We start from the raw sequence: 18,696 nt of genomic DNA, 5'->3' as shown, positions 1-18,696 counted from the left end.
GCGAACGCGTGTGCAGCCGCCCTGTACAAAAACAGCTTGTGCAGTTTCTGAGTAGCTCTGACCTTACTCAGCCGCTGCGATCACTTCAGCCTATTCGAGCCCGGAATTGACGTCAGATACCCGCCCTGCAAACGCTTTGAGACGCCTGCGTTTTTCCAACCACTCCCAGAAAACGGTCAGTTGCCACCCACAAACGCCCTGCGAACAGCTGTGCAAATGGTTTCTTCGCTAGAACTAGTGCACAACAACGATCCGCTTTGTAACCATATGGCGTGGCTGCTCATTGCGATGTATATGCATGAGCAGTAGTTGCCTGATCACTGCACAGCTAAAAACGTTAGCGAGCAAACAGATCTGAATTAGGCCCATTGTTCTTCTAAATTCAAAGGTAGTGGCCTCTATTTAAAAAAAATAATAATAAAAAGCTTGCCACTGTCTGTGATTTCATTTAAAACTCAGCTTCCCCCAAAGTACGTGTCAGGAAAATGTAATTTAGGTGCAGTAGAAAGCACAACCTCTATATTTGTGTGCCTGGGCAGTGCCATGGTCAGAGGTGTATATTTTTGCAGTAACATGCTTGCATAATTGTTTGAAAAGTGATTGTTGGTTACTACTAAATATTATTGTATTATATTTGTATTGTGCCACAAGGTTTTTACAGCATCGTACAGGGAGGTTAACATGAAAAAATTGCAGAATCTCAAGTACAATACACAACAGCTAAACATAGCAAAAATACATAGCATAAGTACAAAATATTATTGTACTATAACACCACACACTAGATAGAACAGGAAATCAGTATACATAACTGAAATATATATTATAGTTTATGATATGTACAGAGTTCTTTATGGTAAACCTAATATAAAATGTTCTAAGTGTTAATTTGAACTTTGCTTTCAGATATTCACTACTTTAAGTGTGACAAAGCGCTCTGGAGGCAGCATTGTTCAGGCTGGCTGCTGAGGTTAAGCCCAGCTGTTTGTTGTGCTTGCCATTATCTTATAAAGCGAAGGAGAGAACTGGACGTTACTTGAATACAACACCGGAGTGAGAACTCTCAGAGAAATCCATACCGCTACACAGAACAGGATCTCATTTGCTTTCAGCGTGGCAACAAGCAATACAGCTTAGTAACTGGAAAAACAGATGCAGTGCACCATGCTGGTGCTTTTGTGACGTCACAGCCTAAAGCCGACTTTGGTGGGCTGTGACTGAAGACCTGCTAGCTCAGTTTCTGGACAGTGAGGGGAGCAGATGTCCCCATATAATATTATTATTATTATTTTGCAATTGTGATCATTTTATGTTGCTTAAAGGAGAACTATATATCAGTGTTAATCAATAAATGCATGGATGCGTTTTAAATGTAACAAAATCTTTTCTACATAAAATCATTTCCTGTTTTCTGATTGGCAGCAGCAATATGAACTGAAATATGCCGGACAGCTGAGATTTCCTTTACAATCAAATCTGAAAATGGGTGTGGATCATTAGGTCATCCAATATTAGGTCGACAGTCACTAGGTTGACCCCATACGGTCAACATGTACGGGCAACAGGGTCAAAAGGTCGACAGTGTAAAGGTAGACACCTGAAAAGGTTGACAGGTGCAAATGGTCGACATGGAAATGACTGAGACAAAAAAAGTCGACAGGAGTTTTTTGGAATTTTTTGGTATCACTTTGCACGTTTACCCACGTGTGACCCCAGTTAGTGTACTACACCCTCTCTTCACCGCCATGCTACAGGCTACTATTCCCAATTGTAGTCCACGTGGATGGTCAAGTATAAAAAATTTTTTTTTTTTTTAAAGTGTGTCGATCATTTGAACTTGTTAGCCTTAAGCACTAATTCAGATCTGTTCGCTCGCTAGCTATTTTTTTTTAATTGTGTCGATCATTTGAACTTGTTAACCTTAAGCACTGTCAACCATTTACATGTTAACTTATTGTACCTGTCGACCTAATGCATGTCGACTTATTGACTGTTAACGTTATTACTGCCAACCTATTATCCAGATATGCTGAATGCACACCATAGCAGGAAGCGCTGTACACAAGGGAATATTCTCTGTACTGTGACAGCCTGACGTGGGAAGGCAGGTAACACTATGAACAGATTCCCCAATGAAACACTATTGAATGTTACACATGTAGTAGTACATTACAATGCGTTTTAAAACGGGTAGGGGACATATATGAAAATGGATGCACTGGTAATTGTGAAAAAAAGATTCTGTAACCTGTACATAGTAATCCTTCATACAGTATGTGGGGTGCCATGTTCTATACTGAACTAGAAAATCGAGTGATTACCATGGGTTACAGCACCATTTTTATTACAGTTATCTGTGCACCATTTTCACAAGTATATACCAGTATTTATTTTATTGTTAGTTCTCCTTAAGCATTCAGTTTTTTATGGGAATGGTGTATGTTGATTTTGTTCATAAATTGAATTTAGCTCTTTCATACTTTGAACAAGATTTTTCAAACATATTAGTGTAAATGTGTTATTCTTGTGAATATTTATTGTAATGTACTGTATATATTAGTGACGGGAACATTTTAGACTTCTAAGCCTTCTGTAAATTAAAAATAATGTGGAGTTTATTAATAATAGAGCAAGTGCGCTGTAACCCAGAGCAACCAAGCAGTTACTAATTGTTCATTTATTTCTGATTTGTAATGCTATTTAAAAAAAACAACAACAAAAAAACAAATAAAGCAAACTTTGAATTGGTTGTTCTGTCATAGCACATTGGGGGTAATTCCAAGTTGATCGCAGCAGGATATTTTTTAGCAGTTGGGCAAAACCATGTGCACTGCAGGGGGGGCAGATATAACATTTGCAGAGAGAGTTAGATTTGGGTGGGTTATTTTGTTTCTGTGCAGGGTAAGTACTGGCTGCTTTTTTTTTTCACTGCAATTTAGATTGCAGATTGAACACACCACACCCAAATCTATCTCTCTCTGCACATGTATCTGCCTCCCCTGCAGTGCACATGGTTTTGCCCAACTGCTAAAAAAAATTCCTGCTGCGATCAACTTGGAATTACCCCCTTTGTGCATACATCACTGTTATAAGCTCCATTGCTGGAAAGGTCTAGTTTATGAAATAATGAGTTTCACCTTAAAATTCATTGTAAAAAAATTGCACAGTAAAAACCAGTTCTATTTTGGTAAATGTAGAAATGAGTATTTGTAATAAACTGTACCTACATGATTGGCTGCGCAGATATCTTCTGGAATCATTGACTGGAAGGACAGTTTTGTATACTGCACAAGCTAATCTCTGTCTAGGTACAGTAGTACTATTAGTATGTGTTATTATTTATTTATAACAGTAATATTTTATAAATATAGTTTATTTTGTTCAATTGTATTTTTGTTTAGAATAAAATGTAATTGAAAGACAAACTATACTTGTTTTCATTCTATTTGAAGTATGACAGACACAAGGTTAATGGACTGGCAAATTTCCTGGCCACTAAAAGGCATTTCAGCTGGTACAGTATTTTGCAGAAGACACTAAAAGGAGTTGCATTCCATTCAGTGGCGCACCCAGGGGGGGTTTCCAAGTACCCAGAAACCACCCTCCACTAAAAAAAAAAAAAAAATTTTTTTTTTTTTAAGCTGCATGAGTATTATTAATGACTGTCTAGCGTCCTCTGCAGCCTGCTGTCTTCCTGGTGGCACTTGCAAGTGCAATAAAAGTTTACTTTATTTTAATTATAGTACATATATATCCATGTGCCTACATATATACACATGTATATACATACATACATACATATAAACACACACACACATACACACACACACACACACACACACGCACATATGATATATATATATACATGTGTATATATATATATGTGTACTGTATGTGTGTGTGTGTATATATATATATATATATATATATATATATATGTATGCATGTTTAATATGCTATGTATATGTGTATATGGGTTCACTATGATCTCCCGGCGGCTGGCCTCCCGGCGACCAGCATACCGGCGCCGGGATGCCGGCCGCCGGCTTACCAACAGTGTGGCGAGCGCAAATGAGCCCCTTGTGGGCTCGCTGCGCTCGCCACGCTACGCGCGCCACACTATTCTATTCTCCCTCCAGGGGGGTCGTGGACCCCCACGAGGTAGAATAAGTGTCGGTATGCCGGCGGTCAGGCTCCGGGCGCCGGTATGTTGGTCGCCGGGAGCCCGACCGCCGGCATACTGAAGACCACCCGTGTATATGTATGTATGTGTGTGTGTGTGTATGTATATATATATATATGTATATATATGTGTGTGTGTGTAGATATATGTATATATATATATATATATATATATGTGTAGATATATATATATATATATACACACACACACACACACACAGACACACTAGTTTTACGGACCCAGCATATACTGGGTCACCTCAGTCCCCACCCCCGTGATTGGCTCCGCCCAGTTCTGGAAACCCCCCCCATGCAAATCCTGCGTTTGCCACTGCCATTATAACTCTGGCTCCTGTATGCTTTGTAATCACATGTAGCCCTGCCTGCATAGGGGGCAATTACTACAGTTGCTGTGGGGGGGAAAGGAAAAAAGGACTTTTGCATTTTATACATTATTTCTTGACATTTGTACCATTCATTCTGTTTGAATGAGACAAACCAAACATCTTTAAATAGATCTGAATTAATTATCAATGACGATAAATAAAATAAGGCAGACTGTTTTGCTCTGATTTATAGTCTGTTCTTATTTTATATACATTGCTAACTTATTTCTCAGATCCTGGCTTGTTACAGTGCCGGGATCTATTCGATTGCAGCTCACGATAAGCAAGCAAGTTGCACTTCCCCTGGCTTTCTGCTTGCGCCTGCCTGAGATGCAAACAGTTATCTGCGGTAAGTAATGCTTATTTCCCTTACCATGGCTGTTGCAAATGCGTTAATCCATATCTCTGACAATTAACTCAGAACGTATGGGTTAACAAACATTAGTTATGGGATAACTGTGGGAGAAAATGACCTAATACAGGTTGAGTATCCCTTATCCAAAATGCTTGGGACCAGAGGTATATTGGATATGGGATTTTTCCGTATTTTGGAATAATTGCATACCATAATGAGATATCATGGTGATGGGACCTAAGTCTAAGCACAGAATGCATTTATGTTTCATATACACCTTATACACACAGCCTGAATGTCATTTTAGCCAAAAAAATGTATAACCTTGTGCATTAAACAAAGTGTGTCTACATTCACACAATTCATTTATGTTTCATATACACCTTATACACACAGCCTGAAGGTCATTTAATACAATATTTTTAATAACTTTGTGTATTAAACAAAGTTTGTGTACATTGAGCCATCAAAAAACAAAGGTTTTACTTTCTCACTCTCACTCAAAAAAGTCTGTATTTTGGAATATTCCGTATTTCGGAATATTTGGATATGGGATACTCAACCTGTAATTGAATTGCTCTGGCCATTAAAGCTGGAGTCTATGCCTCCGTGGTAAGCCACGAAGCTAATTGAATATGCCCTACCCATCCCATTCTATTTAGCATCATTTAAATTGGTGGCACTACAGTGTGGCATATTAAAGCCATAGGTGAGGTAATGGAGTTGGAGGGAATGATGGGGGATATAATGATATGGGAGGAGATAGGGAGAGATTGGGGGGACATTATAATGAGAGGGGGAGACTGATGACATGAAAATGGCGCCAGACTTGCTGCTCAATGCAGAGTATCCCTCTCTTTACTTGCCAGGGTGCACAGCCTGATGGCGTGCTGGGCACACCAATGGCTGGGTTCTACTTAAAAGCAAAACAGAAGATTTTGCTACTTTTTGCATCAATGCTGTAATATTTTTAGTTTATAGCATTTACCCAGCAACATGAAATGATTACTCTGAAAACAAATAAATTCTTAAAATAAACTTGGCATAAACACAAAAAGAACATCGTTTTCTTTCTGTGTAGTGTTATGTGTTATAAAACAGGCTGAGGACTATCAGGGCAATTTGCAAAGAAACCAATAAAAATGTTTCCATGGTAGGCGGACATTATGTTGGTTGTCTTTTCAGCAGTATTAACTTTTATCCGGGGAATAAATTCCAGGTCCCTCAAATATATTTATGTGCAAAATCATTTTATAGAGCATGCTTATGGAAGATAAAGTAGCTAATTACCAAGCTCTGCTTATATCGGCAAAAATCCTAATCCTTTAGAACATTTTCATTCCATTAAACATACAGTTTGCATTAACCCCTTATGCGTTGATTTTACGTTGTTATTAAATTATGCTGTTAAATTCACAATCAAAGACAGAACAGTGTTAAATATGTCTTTAAATAATGTGTCGCAAAAGATAGATTTTTAGCCAAATTGACAACGGTCCCTACTTTATAAGGACAGCCTCAGGTTTTACAGAATTATTCCTGTAAGTTGTTGTCTATAAAAATGCACTATTTGCAGTATGCGGCAGTTGCATGGTACAATTCATCTTAGTCTGCATTTTAGATACATATTTCTCATACGTCCTAGAGGATGCTGGGGACGACATCAAGACCATGGGGTATAGACGTGATCCGCAGGAGACATGGGCACACTAAAGACTTTTCATTGGGTGTGAACTGGCTCCTCCCTCTATGCCCCTCCTCCAGACCTAAGTTTTAGAAATGTGCCCAGGTCGACTGGATGCACTCTGGGGAGCTCTACTGAGTTTCTCTGAAAAGATTTATTTTAGGTTTTTTATTTTCAGGGAGATCTGCTAGCATCAAACTCCCTGCTTCATGGGACTGAGGGGGCAGAAGCAGAACCAACTTCCTAAAGAGTTTCATGGCTCTGCTTCTGGCTGACAGGACACCATTAGCTCCTGAAGGGTACTGAATGCTAGCCGTGTCTAGATGCTCACTCCCACAGCACGCCGTCACCCCCCTCACAGAGCCAGAAGTCAGAAGACAGGTGAGTATAAGAAGAATGATCCTCTATCAAGTAAGTGACGGCTGAGGTGTGGCGCGGCTGGCGGGAGCGCAGCGCGCCATTGCTGCCCACACACACAGGCACTACAGGGTGCAGGGCGCGGGGGGGGGGGGCGCCCTGGGCAGCAAGAAAAATACCTCAAACTAGCTAAAAGGGGGCATAAGTTGCCGCTGGCACTGCCCTACCCCCGCCAGTATAAATATTACAGTGTTTGTATGAGTGTAAGGACGCGCCATTGCGGGGGCGGAGCTTCTTCCTCAGGCAGCCAGCACACTACTCAGCACCATTTTCTCTCTCTCCTCAGGCTGCAGAGAACACGCTGGTCCTCTCCTCCACTTCTGACAAGTACAGGGTGCTATTAAGGGGTGGCATAAAGCGATTGTGGTGCATTTGATAGTGTATATTACTATTTAAAAAGCGCTGTTAGGCTGTGGACATACTATGTTCACAGGAAATACTGGCGCTGGGATTGTGGACTGGCTGCTCCTATCCTGGGTCCCTCTGACAGATTTTACTGTGGGTCTATCCCCAAAATAAGTCCCAGTGTGTCTGTTGGTGTGCTGTACACGTGTGAGGCATGTCTGAGGCATTTTAGGGACACAGAGTTGTAATGTGGTGGCGCTACCGGCACACTAAGAGCCTGCATGGGTGAAAGAGATACGTGAGAGTATGCATCTGATTAACCGTAGATTAGATAAGTCTGAATCTAAGGCTGCATGCTGGAGAAAATCTGTGGAAGATGTGATTTTTCAGGATGCTGTTATTCCTTATGCGGGTGGCCACTCTGGGTCACATAAGAGACCATTTGCAAATGTTGTAAACACGGATACCGACACGGATTCTGACTCTTGTGTCGACGATAGTGAATCCAGAGCGTTAGATCATAAATTGGCAAAAAATATACAATATATGATTGTGGCTATAAGGGACGTGTTGGAGGTTACAGAAACCACTCCTGTACCTCAGGAGAAGGCGTATTTATGTAAGGAAAAGAAGTCCAAAGTCACGTTCCCTCCTTCACACAAACTAAATGCTCTGTTTGAAGGGATGTGGGTGAATCCTGATAAAAGATTTCGTATTCCCAAAAGGATTCACATAGCTTACCCTTTCCCGGCTGAGGACAGGAAAAAGTTGGAGTCACCCCCTGTGTTAGACAGTGCACCTTCCAGGTTGGCAAAGAAGGTAATTCTCCCTGCTCCTGGCACGGCTTCTCGTAAAGAACCGGTAGACCGCAAAATGGAAACGACATTGAAATCCATTTATGTTACCAATGGTACGCTGATCAGGCCCACTATTGCCTGCGCATGGGTGAGTCGCGCTATTGAAAAAAATTGTCAGATAGCGTGTCATCAGAAATTGACACGATTGATAAAGATAAGATACTCCTTAAGTTAGGGAATATCAAGGATGCTGCCGCCTACATGCTGGAAGCAATGAAGGATATTGGCGGTATTGGCTAGGCGGGCGTTGTGGATTCGCCAGTGGAAAGCGGATGCAGATTCCAAACGAAACATGGAGGCTCTCCCATATAAAGGTGAGGCCTTATTTGGCGAAGGCCTGGATGCATTAGTCTCGGCGGCTACCGCAGGTAAGTTGACATTTTTGCCCTCTGCGCCTGCACCGGCAAAAAAGACCTATCACCCGCAAATGCAGTCCTTTCGGCCCAATAAATACAAAAAGACAAGAGGTTCCCCCTTTGCAGGTAGGGGAAGGGGAAGGGGAAAGAAGCCCACAGCGGCTCCAGGTTCCCAAGAGCAGAAGTCTACCCCTACTTCTGCCAAATCCCAAGCATGACGCTGGAGCTCCCTTGCGGGAGGCCGCTCGGGTGGGGGCACGTCTCAGACTCTTCAGCCAGGATTGGATTCTATCTGGCCTCGATCCCTGGGTGTTGCAAATAGTATCCCAGGGGTACAAGCTGGAGTTTCAAGACGTTCCCCCATGCCGATTTTTCAAATCGACCTTGCCAGTTTCTCCGTCAGAAAGGGAAGCAGTAACAGCGGCAATCCAAAAATTATGTCAAGACCAGGTCATAGTCCTGGTACCGTTGGCATAACAAGGGAGGGTTTTTTATTCAAGCCTCTTTGTGGTTCCGAAGCCGGACGACACGGTCAGACCGATCCTAAATCTAAAGGATCTGAATTGTTATCTAAAAAGGTTCAAGTTCAAGATGGAATCACTTCGGGCAGTGATTGCCAGTCTGGAGGAGGGGGGCTGCTTGGTGTCGGTGGACATAAAGGATGCTTACCTTCATGTTCCCATTTATCCTCCTCACCAGGCTTATCTGAGATTCTCGGTTCAGGATTGCCATTACCAATTCCAGACGTTACCTTTCGGTCTCTCCACGGTGCCGAGGGTATTCGCCAAGGTGATGGCGGAGATGATGGTTCTCCTTCGTCAGAAAGGAGTCAATATAATTCCTTATGTGGATGACCTCCTGATAAAGGCGAGATCCATGGAGCAGTTGTTACAAAACATATCACTCTCTCTGTCAATACTCCAACAACACGGGTGGATCATAAATTACCCAAAGTCACAGTTGGAACCGACGACAAGGTTGTCTTTCCTCTGGATGATTCTGGACACAGAAGTTTAGAGAGTATTTCTTCCGCTGGAAAAGGCTCTGGAAATCCAGAAAATGGTAAAACAGATATTGAAACCATCAAGTGTGTCGATCCATCAGTGCATTCGGTTGTTGGGGAAGATGGTGGCGGCCTACGAGGCCATACAGTTTGGCAGGTTCCATGCCAGAGTATTCCAGTGGGACCTGTTGGACAAGTGGTCGGGGTCACACCTACACATGCACAGAAAGATAATCCTGTCGTCAAAAAACAGGATTTCGCTCCTGTGGTGGTTGCACAGCTCTCACCTGCTAGAGGGACGCAGGTTCGGGATTCAGGACTGGGTCCTGGTAACCACGGATGCAAGTCTCCGAGGCTGGGGAGCAGACTCTCAGGGAGAAAACTTCCAGGAACGTTGGTCACAACAGGAAGCCTGCCTTCACATAAACGTTCTGGAGCTAAGAGCCATTTACAACGGCCTTCAACAAGCGGTACATTTTCTTCAAGACCGTCCCGTGCAGATCCAGGCGGACAATGTAAAAGCAGTTGCATACATAAACAGGCAGGCTGGAACGAAAAGCAGAGCGGCAATGGCAGAGGCGACAAAAATTCTCCGCTGGGCAGAAAAACATCAACAAGCTCTGTCGGCAATATTCATTCCAGGAGTAAACAACTGGGAAGCAGACTTCCTTAGCAGACACGATCTCCATCCAGGAGAGTGGGGCCTCCACCAAGAAGTCTTCGCAGAGGTGACAAGTCTTTGGGGAGTTCCTCAAATAGACATGATGGCATCTCGTCTCAACAAGAAGCTTCAGAGATACTGTTCCAGGTCGAGAGACCCTCAAGCAGTAGCAGTGGATGCACTGGTGACCCAGTGGGTGTTTCTGTCAATGTATGTCTTCCCTCCACTTCTGCTGATCCCAAAAGTACTCAGGATCATAAGAAAAACAAGGGTTTGAGTAATCTTCATTGCCCCAGACTGGCAAAGGAGGGCTTGGTACCCAGATCTTCAGCAGTTGCTCATAGAAGATCCTCTGCCTCTTCCTCCTTGAGAGGACCTGCTGCAGCAGGGGCCGTGCGTGTACCAAGACTTACTGCGGCTACGTTTGTCGGCATGGCTGTTGAGCGCCGGATCCTAGCCTGTAAGGGTATTCCCAAGGAAGTCATCCCCACCCTTATTCAGGCCAGAAAGGGAGTAACGTCGAAACATTACCACCGTATTTGGAGAAAATATGTGTCTTGGTTTGAATCCAAGAAGGCTTCTATGAAAGAGTTTCAGTTGGGAAGTTTTCTCCATTTTCTGCAGGCTGGTGTGGAGGCGGGCCTTAGATTGGGGTCAATCAAGGTCCAGATTTCGGCCTTGTCAGTGTTCTTCCAAAAACAACTGGCCTCTCTTCCAGAGGTTCAGACCTTCGTGAAAGGGGTTCTGCACATCCAGCCTCCATTTGTGCCTCCAGTGGCACCATGGGACCCTAATGTGGTGTTGCAGTTCCTTCAATCGGATTGGTTTGAGCCTCTACAAGAGATAGAGTTGAAGTTACTCACTTGGAAAGTGGTGATGCTTTTGGCATTGGCATCCGCACGGCGGGTGTCTGAGTTGGGGGCCTTGTCTCACAAGATCCCTTACCTGATCTTCCATGAAGATAGGGCAGAGTTGAGAACTCGTCAACATTTTCTTCCAAAGGTGGTTTCATCTTTCCACATAAACCAACCTATTGTGGTGCCAGTAGTTACTGACACGTTCACTGAGTCAAAGTCTCTAGATGTGGTTAGGGCTTTGAAGATTTACGTCGCTAGAACAGCTCGAATACAGAAAACAGAGGTGTCCTGCTTCCAAGCAGACTATTGCGCGTTGGATCAGAGGTACGATTCAGCACGCTCATACTACGGCTGGATTGCCATTACCGACGTCGGTGAAGGCCCATTACACTAGGAAGGTGGGCTCATCCTGGGCGGCTGCCCGGGGGGTCTCGGCATTGCAACTTTGCCGAGCAGCTACTTAGTCGGGGTCAAACACATTTGCAAAATTCTACAAGTTTGACACCTTGGCCAATGAAGACCTCAAGTTCGGTCAATCGGTGCTGCAGGGTCATCCGCGCTCTCCCGCCCGTACTGGAGCTTTGGTATAAACCCCATGGTCATGAAGTGGACCCCAGCATCCTCTAGGACGTATGAGAAAACAGGATTTTGATACCTACCGGTAAATCCTTTTCTCCTAGTCCGTAGAGGATGCTGGGCGCCTGTCCCAGTGCGTACTATACCTGCAGTTTTTTGTTATTAGATACACAAGTGGTGTTATATTAGTTTCAGCATGTTGCTGTAATTGATTCATGCCTGTTGGCGTGTGTTCTGTTGAATGCCATGTTGTGCGGCATGGTTGAGGTGTGAGCTAGTATGTATCTCACCACTAGTTTAAAGTCAATCCTTTCCTCAAAATGTCCATCTCCCTGGGCACAGTTCCTATAACTGAGGTCTGGAGGAGGGGCATAGAGGGAGGAGCTAGTTCACACCCATTGAAAAGTCTTAAGAGTGCCCATAGCTCCTGCGGAACCGTCTATACCCCATGGTCATGAAGTGGACCCCAGCATCCTCTACGGACTAGAAGAAAAGGATTTACCGGTAGGTATCAAAATCCTGTTTTTCCCACAAACATCGAAACATCAACCGGGAACATTGCGACCATTGGAACATAGGGACGGACATCGGAAGCCAACCATCATATGATGGATAGGCTTCCACTATTGAAATGCTACACACAGAATATAGGCATGCCGCATATCATTTTAATCAGCAGAAGCTGCTGATGCCCCTAGGCATATCAAATGCCCTAGGCAATTGCCTAGTTTGCCTATGGCCGGCTCTGCTGCTTTATACATTTACCCCTTATTACCAGGAACTCTAGATTTCTGCAGTAAAGCAAGCTGCCCTCCCACTGGAAAATTATGAATATTAAGCCCACCACTATCCAAGTGTCCCCTGTGTATTAAACACCCCCTACCACCCTGGAAGTCATGTTCCGGGGCTTCTTCATTCATACATGGCCGAAGGGGGATGTCACTAGCAACTAGGACTAGAGAACATATCATGGGTACACACTTGACAATGTACCAAATCCACGGGATCGTACAACATGTCATCTACTGTGTACCCAGATTTAGAGCAACATTTAGCTTTCCAGCTAAAGGGTTAAAATTTGCACCTGGGTAAACCGTAATGTGATCCAAGGGGTGCACATATTTTATATTTCCTACATGCTAGAAAACAATGCCTCATTTTGCATGTAGGTTACAATTACTGAGCATCTTCATTGTTTCACTGCAATCCACAGTTCATCTACCATCTCTTAATCTCTCTGCACATTTTTAAATTTGACACTTCCAACTCCTGTAGCACTACAGGTGCCTGCCTCGCCTGTAGTAATGGGGACACCTTTCCCATGGAATTAGAGGTGTCAGCCTCTTGGGCGATGGTGGTGGCTCCTACCTCTCCCATGTCTCACTCTCTGGCGGCAGTCAGTGGCAGTCAAGATGCTTGCATCTCCAGTGGTGGTGTGGGTGTCTGTCGCTTTGGTAATGGTGTGGGTGCCTGTTTCTATAGTGGCAGTTAGGGCTTCTGCCTGTCTGGAGGAGCTAATCCTCTCCTGCGGTATCTTCGGGGGCACTAGCCTCTCATGCAGGCTGGCTTCTCCCGTGGTGGGTTTGGGGTAGCCGGCCTCACCTTCAGGGACACTGATTGCTACATTGGTGTGTTTGGGGTAGCCAACCTCACCTTCGGGGGTGCTGGTCTCTCCCTCGGCTGGTGTGGGGTAGCAAGCCTCACCTTTGGTGGGTGCAGGATAGCTGTTTTCACCTTTGCGGGTGCCGGCCTCTGCCTAGGTGACTTCCCTCATTGTGTGTAGTGGTAGCCTATACAAATAAAACATATATGTTTAAAACAGTAACACCACTATAAAGATAGATGTTGTGTGAAGTAAAAAAAAAAAAAAAAATGCTGCGGTATATAACATACAATGGGACATTTGTGAAAGTAGTTCAGAGGGTAACTGCTTAGTGTATGTGGCATTGTGATCAGTACCCAGACAGTATATTCTACTATATTTAAAATAATAAAACCAAATATATGATTGCTGTGAACAAAACCGGGTCTACATTAAATCCGTGCGTCCACAAGTAAATTGTGGATGCATCGCAGGGTGGCGCCACACATGCTGGGTGGCCACCAGCATGTGAGTCGATGGATGGACGCAGCTCTTGCAGCGGGAAGCAAGGTCTGTGTCCATCTATGAATAACCTCTTGTATGCAGTGCAGGCAGAGACACAGGAGTATCCGGTTTCATGAGGTACTGATGGAGCTTCCTGACCAGACAAGAGATAGGAGGGGGAAGAGAGCTGTAAGTGGCCCAGGGACCCCAGCCTCTCTTCTTACCCGCATGGGTCCTGTGTAATCTGTTATCTAATAAGAGCATTCGGGTCTAGAGAGACTAGAGATACACACAGAGTCCTCCTGAGTACTGTTCCAGTGTGTAAGTAGTACAAAGGCTGCTGCTATTCTTGCATGTGACAAGATTCATTATAGATTTTATTTTTGTATGTGTATTTTAAGGTTGATTTAAATTGCCTTTGTTCCGCTACAAGAAAACTTTAAATAATAGTTGTCTTTCAATTAGGTTCAGCGATGGCTGGAAGACACGCAGCGCAGCTGATCCCCAGACACATGCAGCCAGCACATATGTTACATACATCCCTGCATGTATGCTCATATGTGCAGTCCTGCTCCCCCCTGCGTGATGTGGTGAGAGCTGCAGCCCAGGCAGGGATATACAGTACGCACACATAACCAGGAAGAAATAGAACAGTTTCTTAAAACATCAGCTATTGTAGGTGCCCATAGTCAAAGCGACCACTGTATAACTACAAAAAATAGATATTTTATAAAATTGTTCATACAAAACTGTACAAAAAAAACAATTATTTTATAACTCCAAGTTTATCCAGGTTAACAGTGGCCACAGATTACTATGAAGCTTTAAATTGTTTCATGCAGAACTCTGCGTGTATATGGCAATCAGTGGAAATGTACCTAGCCAACTTAAGCCCTCAAGAGAACGCCAGCAAAGGACGTAGCTGCCATAAGTGCAGAGAGGCAGCAGCTATGGGGCCCAGAGCTGAGAGGGGCCCACCTTCCCTGTAAGATACATGTGTTATTTACATTTTCCCCTTAACTGCACACTGCAGGGCAATTGCATGTAAGCTGAGGGCTCAGAGGGAGGCTCATGCACATGTAGGTAGAATCGCAGGCATTCGCATGTAAGCTGAGTGCCGGTTCTAGAGGTTTTTGGAGCTGAGGTTGAAGGTTTCTTTTGGTGCGGGCATAGCCTGATTGGGTGGCCGCACAAAAAAGATAATACTAATTGCATTTGGCAGATTACTATTCCCTATCGTAGTCCACGTGGATGTATGAAAAAGTAAAACAAAAACAAAAAAAATCAACTTGTGTCTACCATGTGCATACCTCCCAACTGTCCCGATTCTCGCGGGACAGTTCTGTTTTTTGGGACTGTCCAGCTGTCCCTCCCGCGGGCCGCAATGTCCTACGGTGTGGAGGGAGGGTAAAGTTGGGAGGCTTTTCTGTCACTTGCTGCTCTGCTCAGTGCAGAGCAGAGCAGCAATGAATATACGCCGTGTGCATGCAGTGATTAAAACGGGAGACGTGGCAGGCGGTCCTGTTATCCCTGTGAAGCCATGTCCCCTTTTACTGAGGACACACACCCTTTTCGGTCGGGCGTGGCTGCACAGAGGAGTCCCATCTGGGACATCGCAAAAGATGGAAGGTATGTATATGTGTGTTGACCTTTTGACCCTGTCGACCAGTTAAACTGCCTACCTTTTACATGTCGACTTTTTGATCCTGTCGACCTTTTGACCCTGTCGACCTAGTGCATATCTACCATTAGTTGTAGACCTATTGACTGTAGATCTTTTTAGTGTAGATCAATAGTCTGGATACCCCGGAAACAAACTGACCACCAGTGGAAATGCAGCCCAAGGTTTCTACAGCAACATAAACAACCACTTCTGCTATATTAAACACAATAGTGAAAATAGCATCCAATTGATGGATTGCATGCACTGATAATATATAAACCATACTGGCGGGTTGGGTATGGGTGACGTGGCTCACAATACCGACACTGGAATGCTGGTGTTTAGGTTACCGACGGGGGTGGCGAGCACAACAAAGCCCCTTGCGGGCTCGCTGCGCTTGCAACAGGTTCTAATCCCACTCTATGGGTGTCGTGGACACCTAAAAGTGGGAATAGTCCCTCCCAGTTAGCATACCGACTGGCGGACTTTCCGGTGTCGGTATAGTGAGATTGCCGGTCACATAACTGCATCCCATACTGGCTATAGAGACAAAGGGTATATGCAATTCGACAGTCAGACACCCTCCCGCCGGGACCCGAATTCGACATATTCAATAAAAAACGGATTCGACAGTCCCGCTGTCGAAAAACGGACCAATTGACGATAGTGTGTGTCCTGGATTCGACTTCATGGACAGCACAAAAGTGTTTAAAAAAACCTGAAAAAAATGCGTGGGGTCCCCCCTCCTAAGCATAACCAGCCTCGGGCTCTTTGAGCCGGTCCTGGTTGTAAAAATACGGGGGGGGGGGGGGGGGAATGACAGGGGATCCCCCGTATTTTAACAACCAGCACCGGGCTCTGCGTCCGGTCCTGGTGCAAAAAATACGGGGGACAAAACACGTAGGGGTCCCCCGTATTTTTAACACCAGCACCGGGCTCCACTAGCTAGAGAGATAATGTCACAGCCGGAGGACACTTTTATACCGGTCCCTGCGGCCGTGGCATTAAATCCCCAACTAGTCACCCCTGGCCGGGGTACCCTGGAGGAGTGGGGACCCCTTAAATCAAGGGGTCCCCCTCCCCTCCAGCCACCCAAGGGCCAGGGGTGAAGCCCGAGGCTGCCCCCCCCCCCATCCAAGGGCGGCTGTCCCCCCCATCCTATGTGCTATGCGCCGCCTGACAGCTCAGACGCGCACAGCCAATCAGGAGAGTGCCACGACGTGGCGCTCCCTGATTGGCTGAAGGGACCCTCTTTGACAGCAGTCACGGGGGGTCCCGCCAGTTGGGGAAAGGGGTCCCATGTGTAAACATGGAACCCCTTTCAGTGCGTGGATCGGGTTTTGCATTTTATTATTTTGCCAAGTACGTGGATTACAAGCAGAAGAGGACAGATGCTACACAGGATTTTTGTGAGTATAATTTTATTTACAGGTAACCCGTGGATTCTACTGGTGAAGAGGACTGACTGCTTTGTGTCAAAATAGGTAAGTATGTGTGTGTCGGTGTGCATGTATGTAATAAAGTTTTACTGTCATGGTGTGTGTGTACTGTTTTTATTTGGGTATTTTTTTTGCAGTAGAACTACAGGTACCAGCGGGCCCGTTTCTCCCCGCATGCTGGTACTTGTGGTTCTCCAAGTACCAGCTTGCGGGGGAGGCTTCCTGGGACTTGTAGTTCTGCTACAAAAAAACAATATTCTTTTTTTTTAGACTTGGCTATCAGCCTCCCATTTGCCGCCCTTGGATGGGGGGGACTAGTTGGGGATTTAATGCTATGGCCGCAGGGACTGGTATAAAAGTGTCCCCCGGCTGTGGCATTATCTCTCTAGCTAGTGGAGCCCGGTGCTGGTGTGAAAAATACGGGGGACCCCTACGTCTTTTGTCCCCCGTATTTTTGGCACCAGGACCGGACGCAGAGCCTGATGCTGGTTGTTAAAATACGGGGGATCCCCTGTCATTCCCCCACCCCCACCCCCCACCCCGTATTATTACAACCAGTACCGGCTCAAAGAGCCTGAGGCTGGTTATGTTTAGGAGGGGGGACCCCACGCATTTTTTTTCAGGATTTTTAACCCATTCCCACCCCTTCCCACTAAAAAACATGCTCTGATCTCTCCATATTATTTTAGTCAGTAAAAAAAAAATATATTCTTTTAAAAAATCTATTAAATAATACTTGTGGCTCCTAAATAGACAAACCAAGTACATAACTAACCAAGTACATACTGTCCCACCCGCGGGCCACAGTGTTCCGCGATGGGGGGGGGGGGCAGTTGGGAGGCTCCTGCTAAGCAGAGCAACGGTGAATAGACGCTGTGCGCATGCTCACAGCGTCTATTCAGTGGAGACAGGAGTAGAGGGGGCATGTCAGCAGCTCACAGAGCTCTGGGCATGCCCCCTCAGTGACTAGGCCACGCCCCCTTTCCGGTAGGCCACACCCCTTTTGGGCACCCGCACTTGCAGATGTCCCTCTTCACGGCAGCCAAAAGTTGGGAGGTATGCCAAAACAGGTGCCGGCAATCATACATTAAAAGTCCAGGAGCAGAGCACTGTGTCCCTCCTGGAGAGGGTCATGTTGGGAAGTATGCATATGGCTAATTCCAAACCTTATGCAACCAAGGTACAACTTTAATATAACAACATTGTTTAGTATTAGTAACTGAAATGCTGCTTTATGAGAGTCAGCAATATGTTGAATAATCACGGCTGTCAGAATATACTATTAAATATTTCATGTTTAATTGCAGACTGGCAATTATCTGTATACTGTAATTGAGACAGCTTTTCTTTTCTTTCCTCCTTCTTTTTACTACAGACATACCATTATTCATACAGCTTGAACGTCTGCTTGTACTGTGATCCAAGTTTTTAATAATTGATCATATTGTTGCACTTTATGTCTATACAAATTGCACTTTGTTGTGCTTTATATTAGCAACTTTTCACAATGTCTTTTTCACATTATTGATATATTGTTTTCATGTTACCAATATATTTTGTATTGCATTTGATTTATACGCCTGTGTAACTACTAGAGATGTGCACTTGAAATTTTTCGGGTTTTGTGTTTTGGTTTTGGGTTCGGTTCCGCGGCCGTGTTTTGGGTTCGAGCGCGTTTTGGCAAAACCTCACCGAATTTTTTTTGTCGGATTCGGGTGTGTTTTGGATTCGGGTGTTTTTTTCAAAAAACACTAAAAAACAGCTTAAATCATAGAATTTGGGGGTCATTTTGATCCCAAAGTATTATTAACCTCAAAAACCATAATTTC

General features: G+C 44.6%; 1 protein-coding gene across 1 annotated transcript in view; it reads left to right on the top strand.

The window, feature by feature from the left end:
* TXNRD1 (thioredoxin reductase 1) overlaps nucleotides 1-3,345 on the top strand; it is a 148,479-nt gene extending 145,134 nt beyond the window's left edge. The window contains exon 17 of the mRNA XM_063927773.1: nucleotides 907-3,345. Within this exon, the coding sequence (XP_063783843.1) occupies nucleotides 907-969 (63 nt within the window). The 3' untranslated portion in view covers nucleotides 970-3,345. The remainder of the gene's footprint in view (nucleotides 1-906) is intronic.
* The last annotated feature ends 15,351 nt before the right edge of the window (nucleotides 3,346-18,696 follow it).

The sequence above is a fragment of the Pseudophryne corroboree genome, chromosome 6 (genome assembly GCF_028390025.1).
Source record: "Pseudophryne corroboree isolate aPseCor3 chromosome 6, aPseCor3.hap2, whole genome shotgun sequence".
NCBI lineage: Eukaryota > Metazoa > Chordata > Amphibia > Anura > Myobatrachidae > Pseudophryne > Pseudophryne corroboree.
The sequence above is the reverse complement of the archived record's forward strand: the minus strand, read 5'-3'. Positions and strand labels throughout refer to the sequence as shown.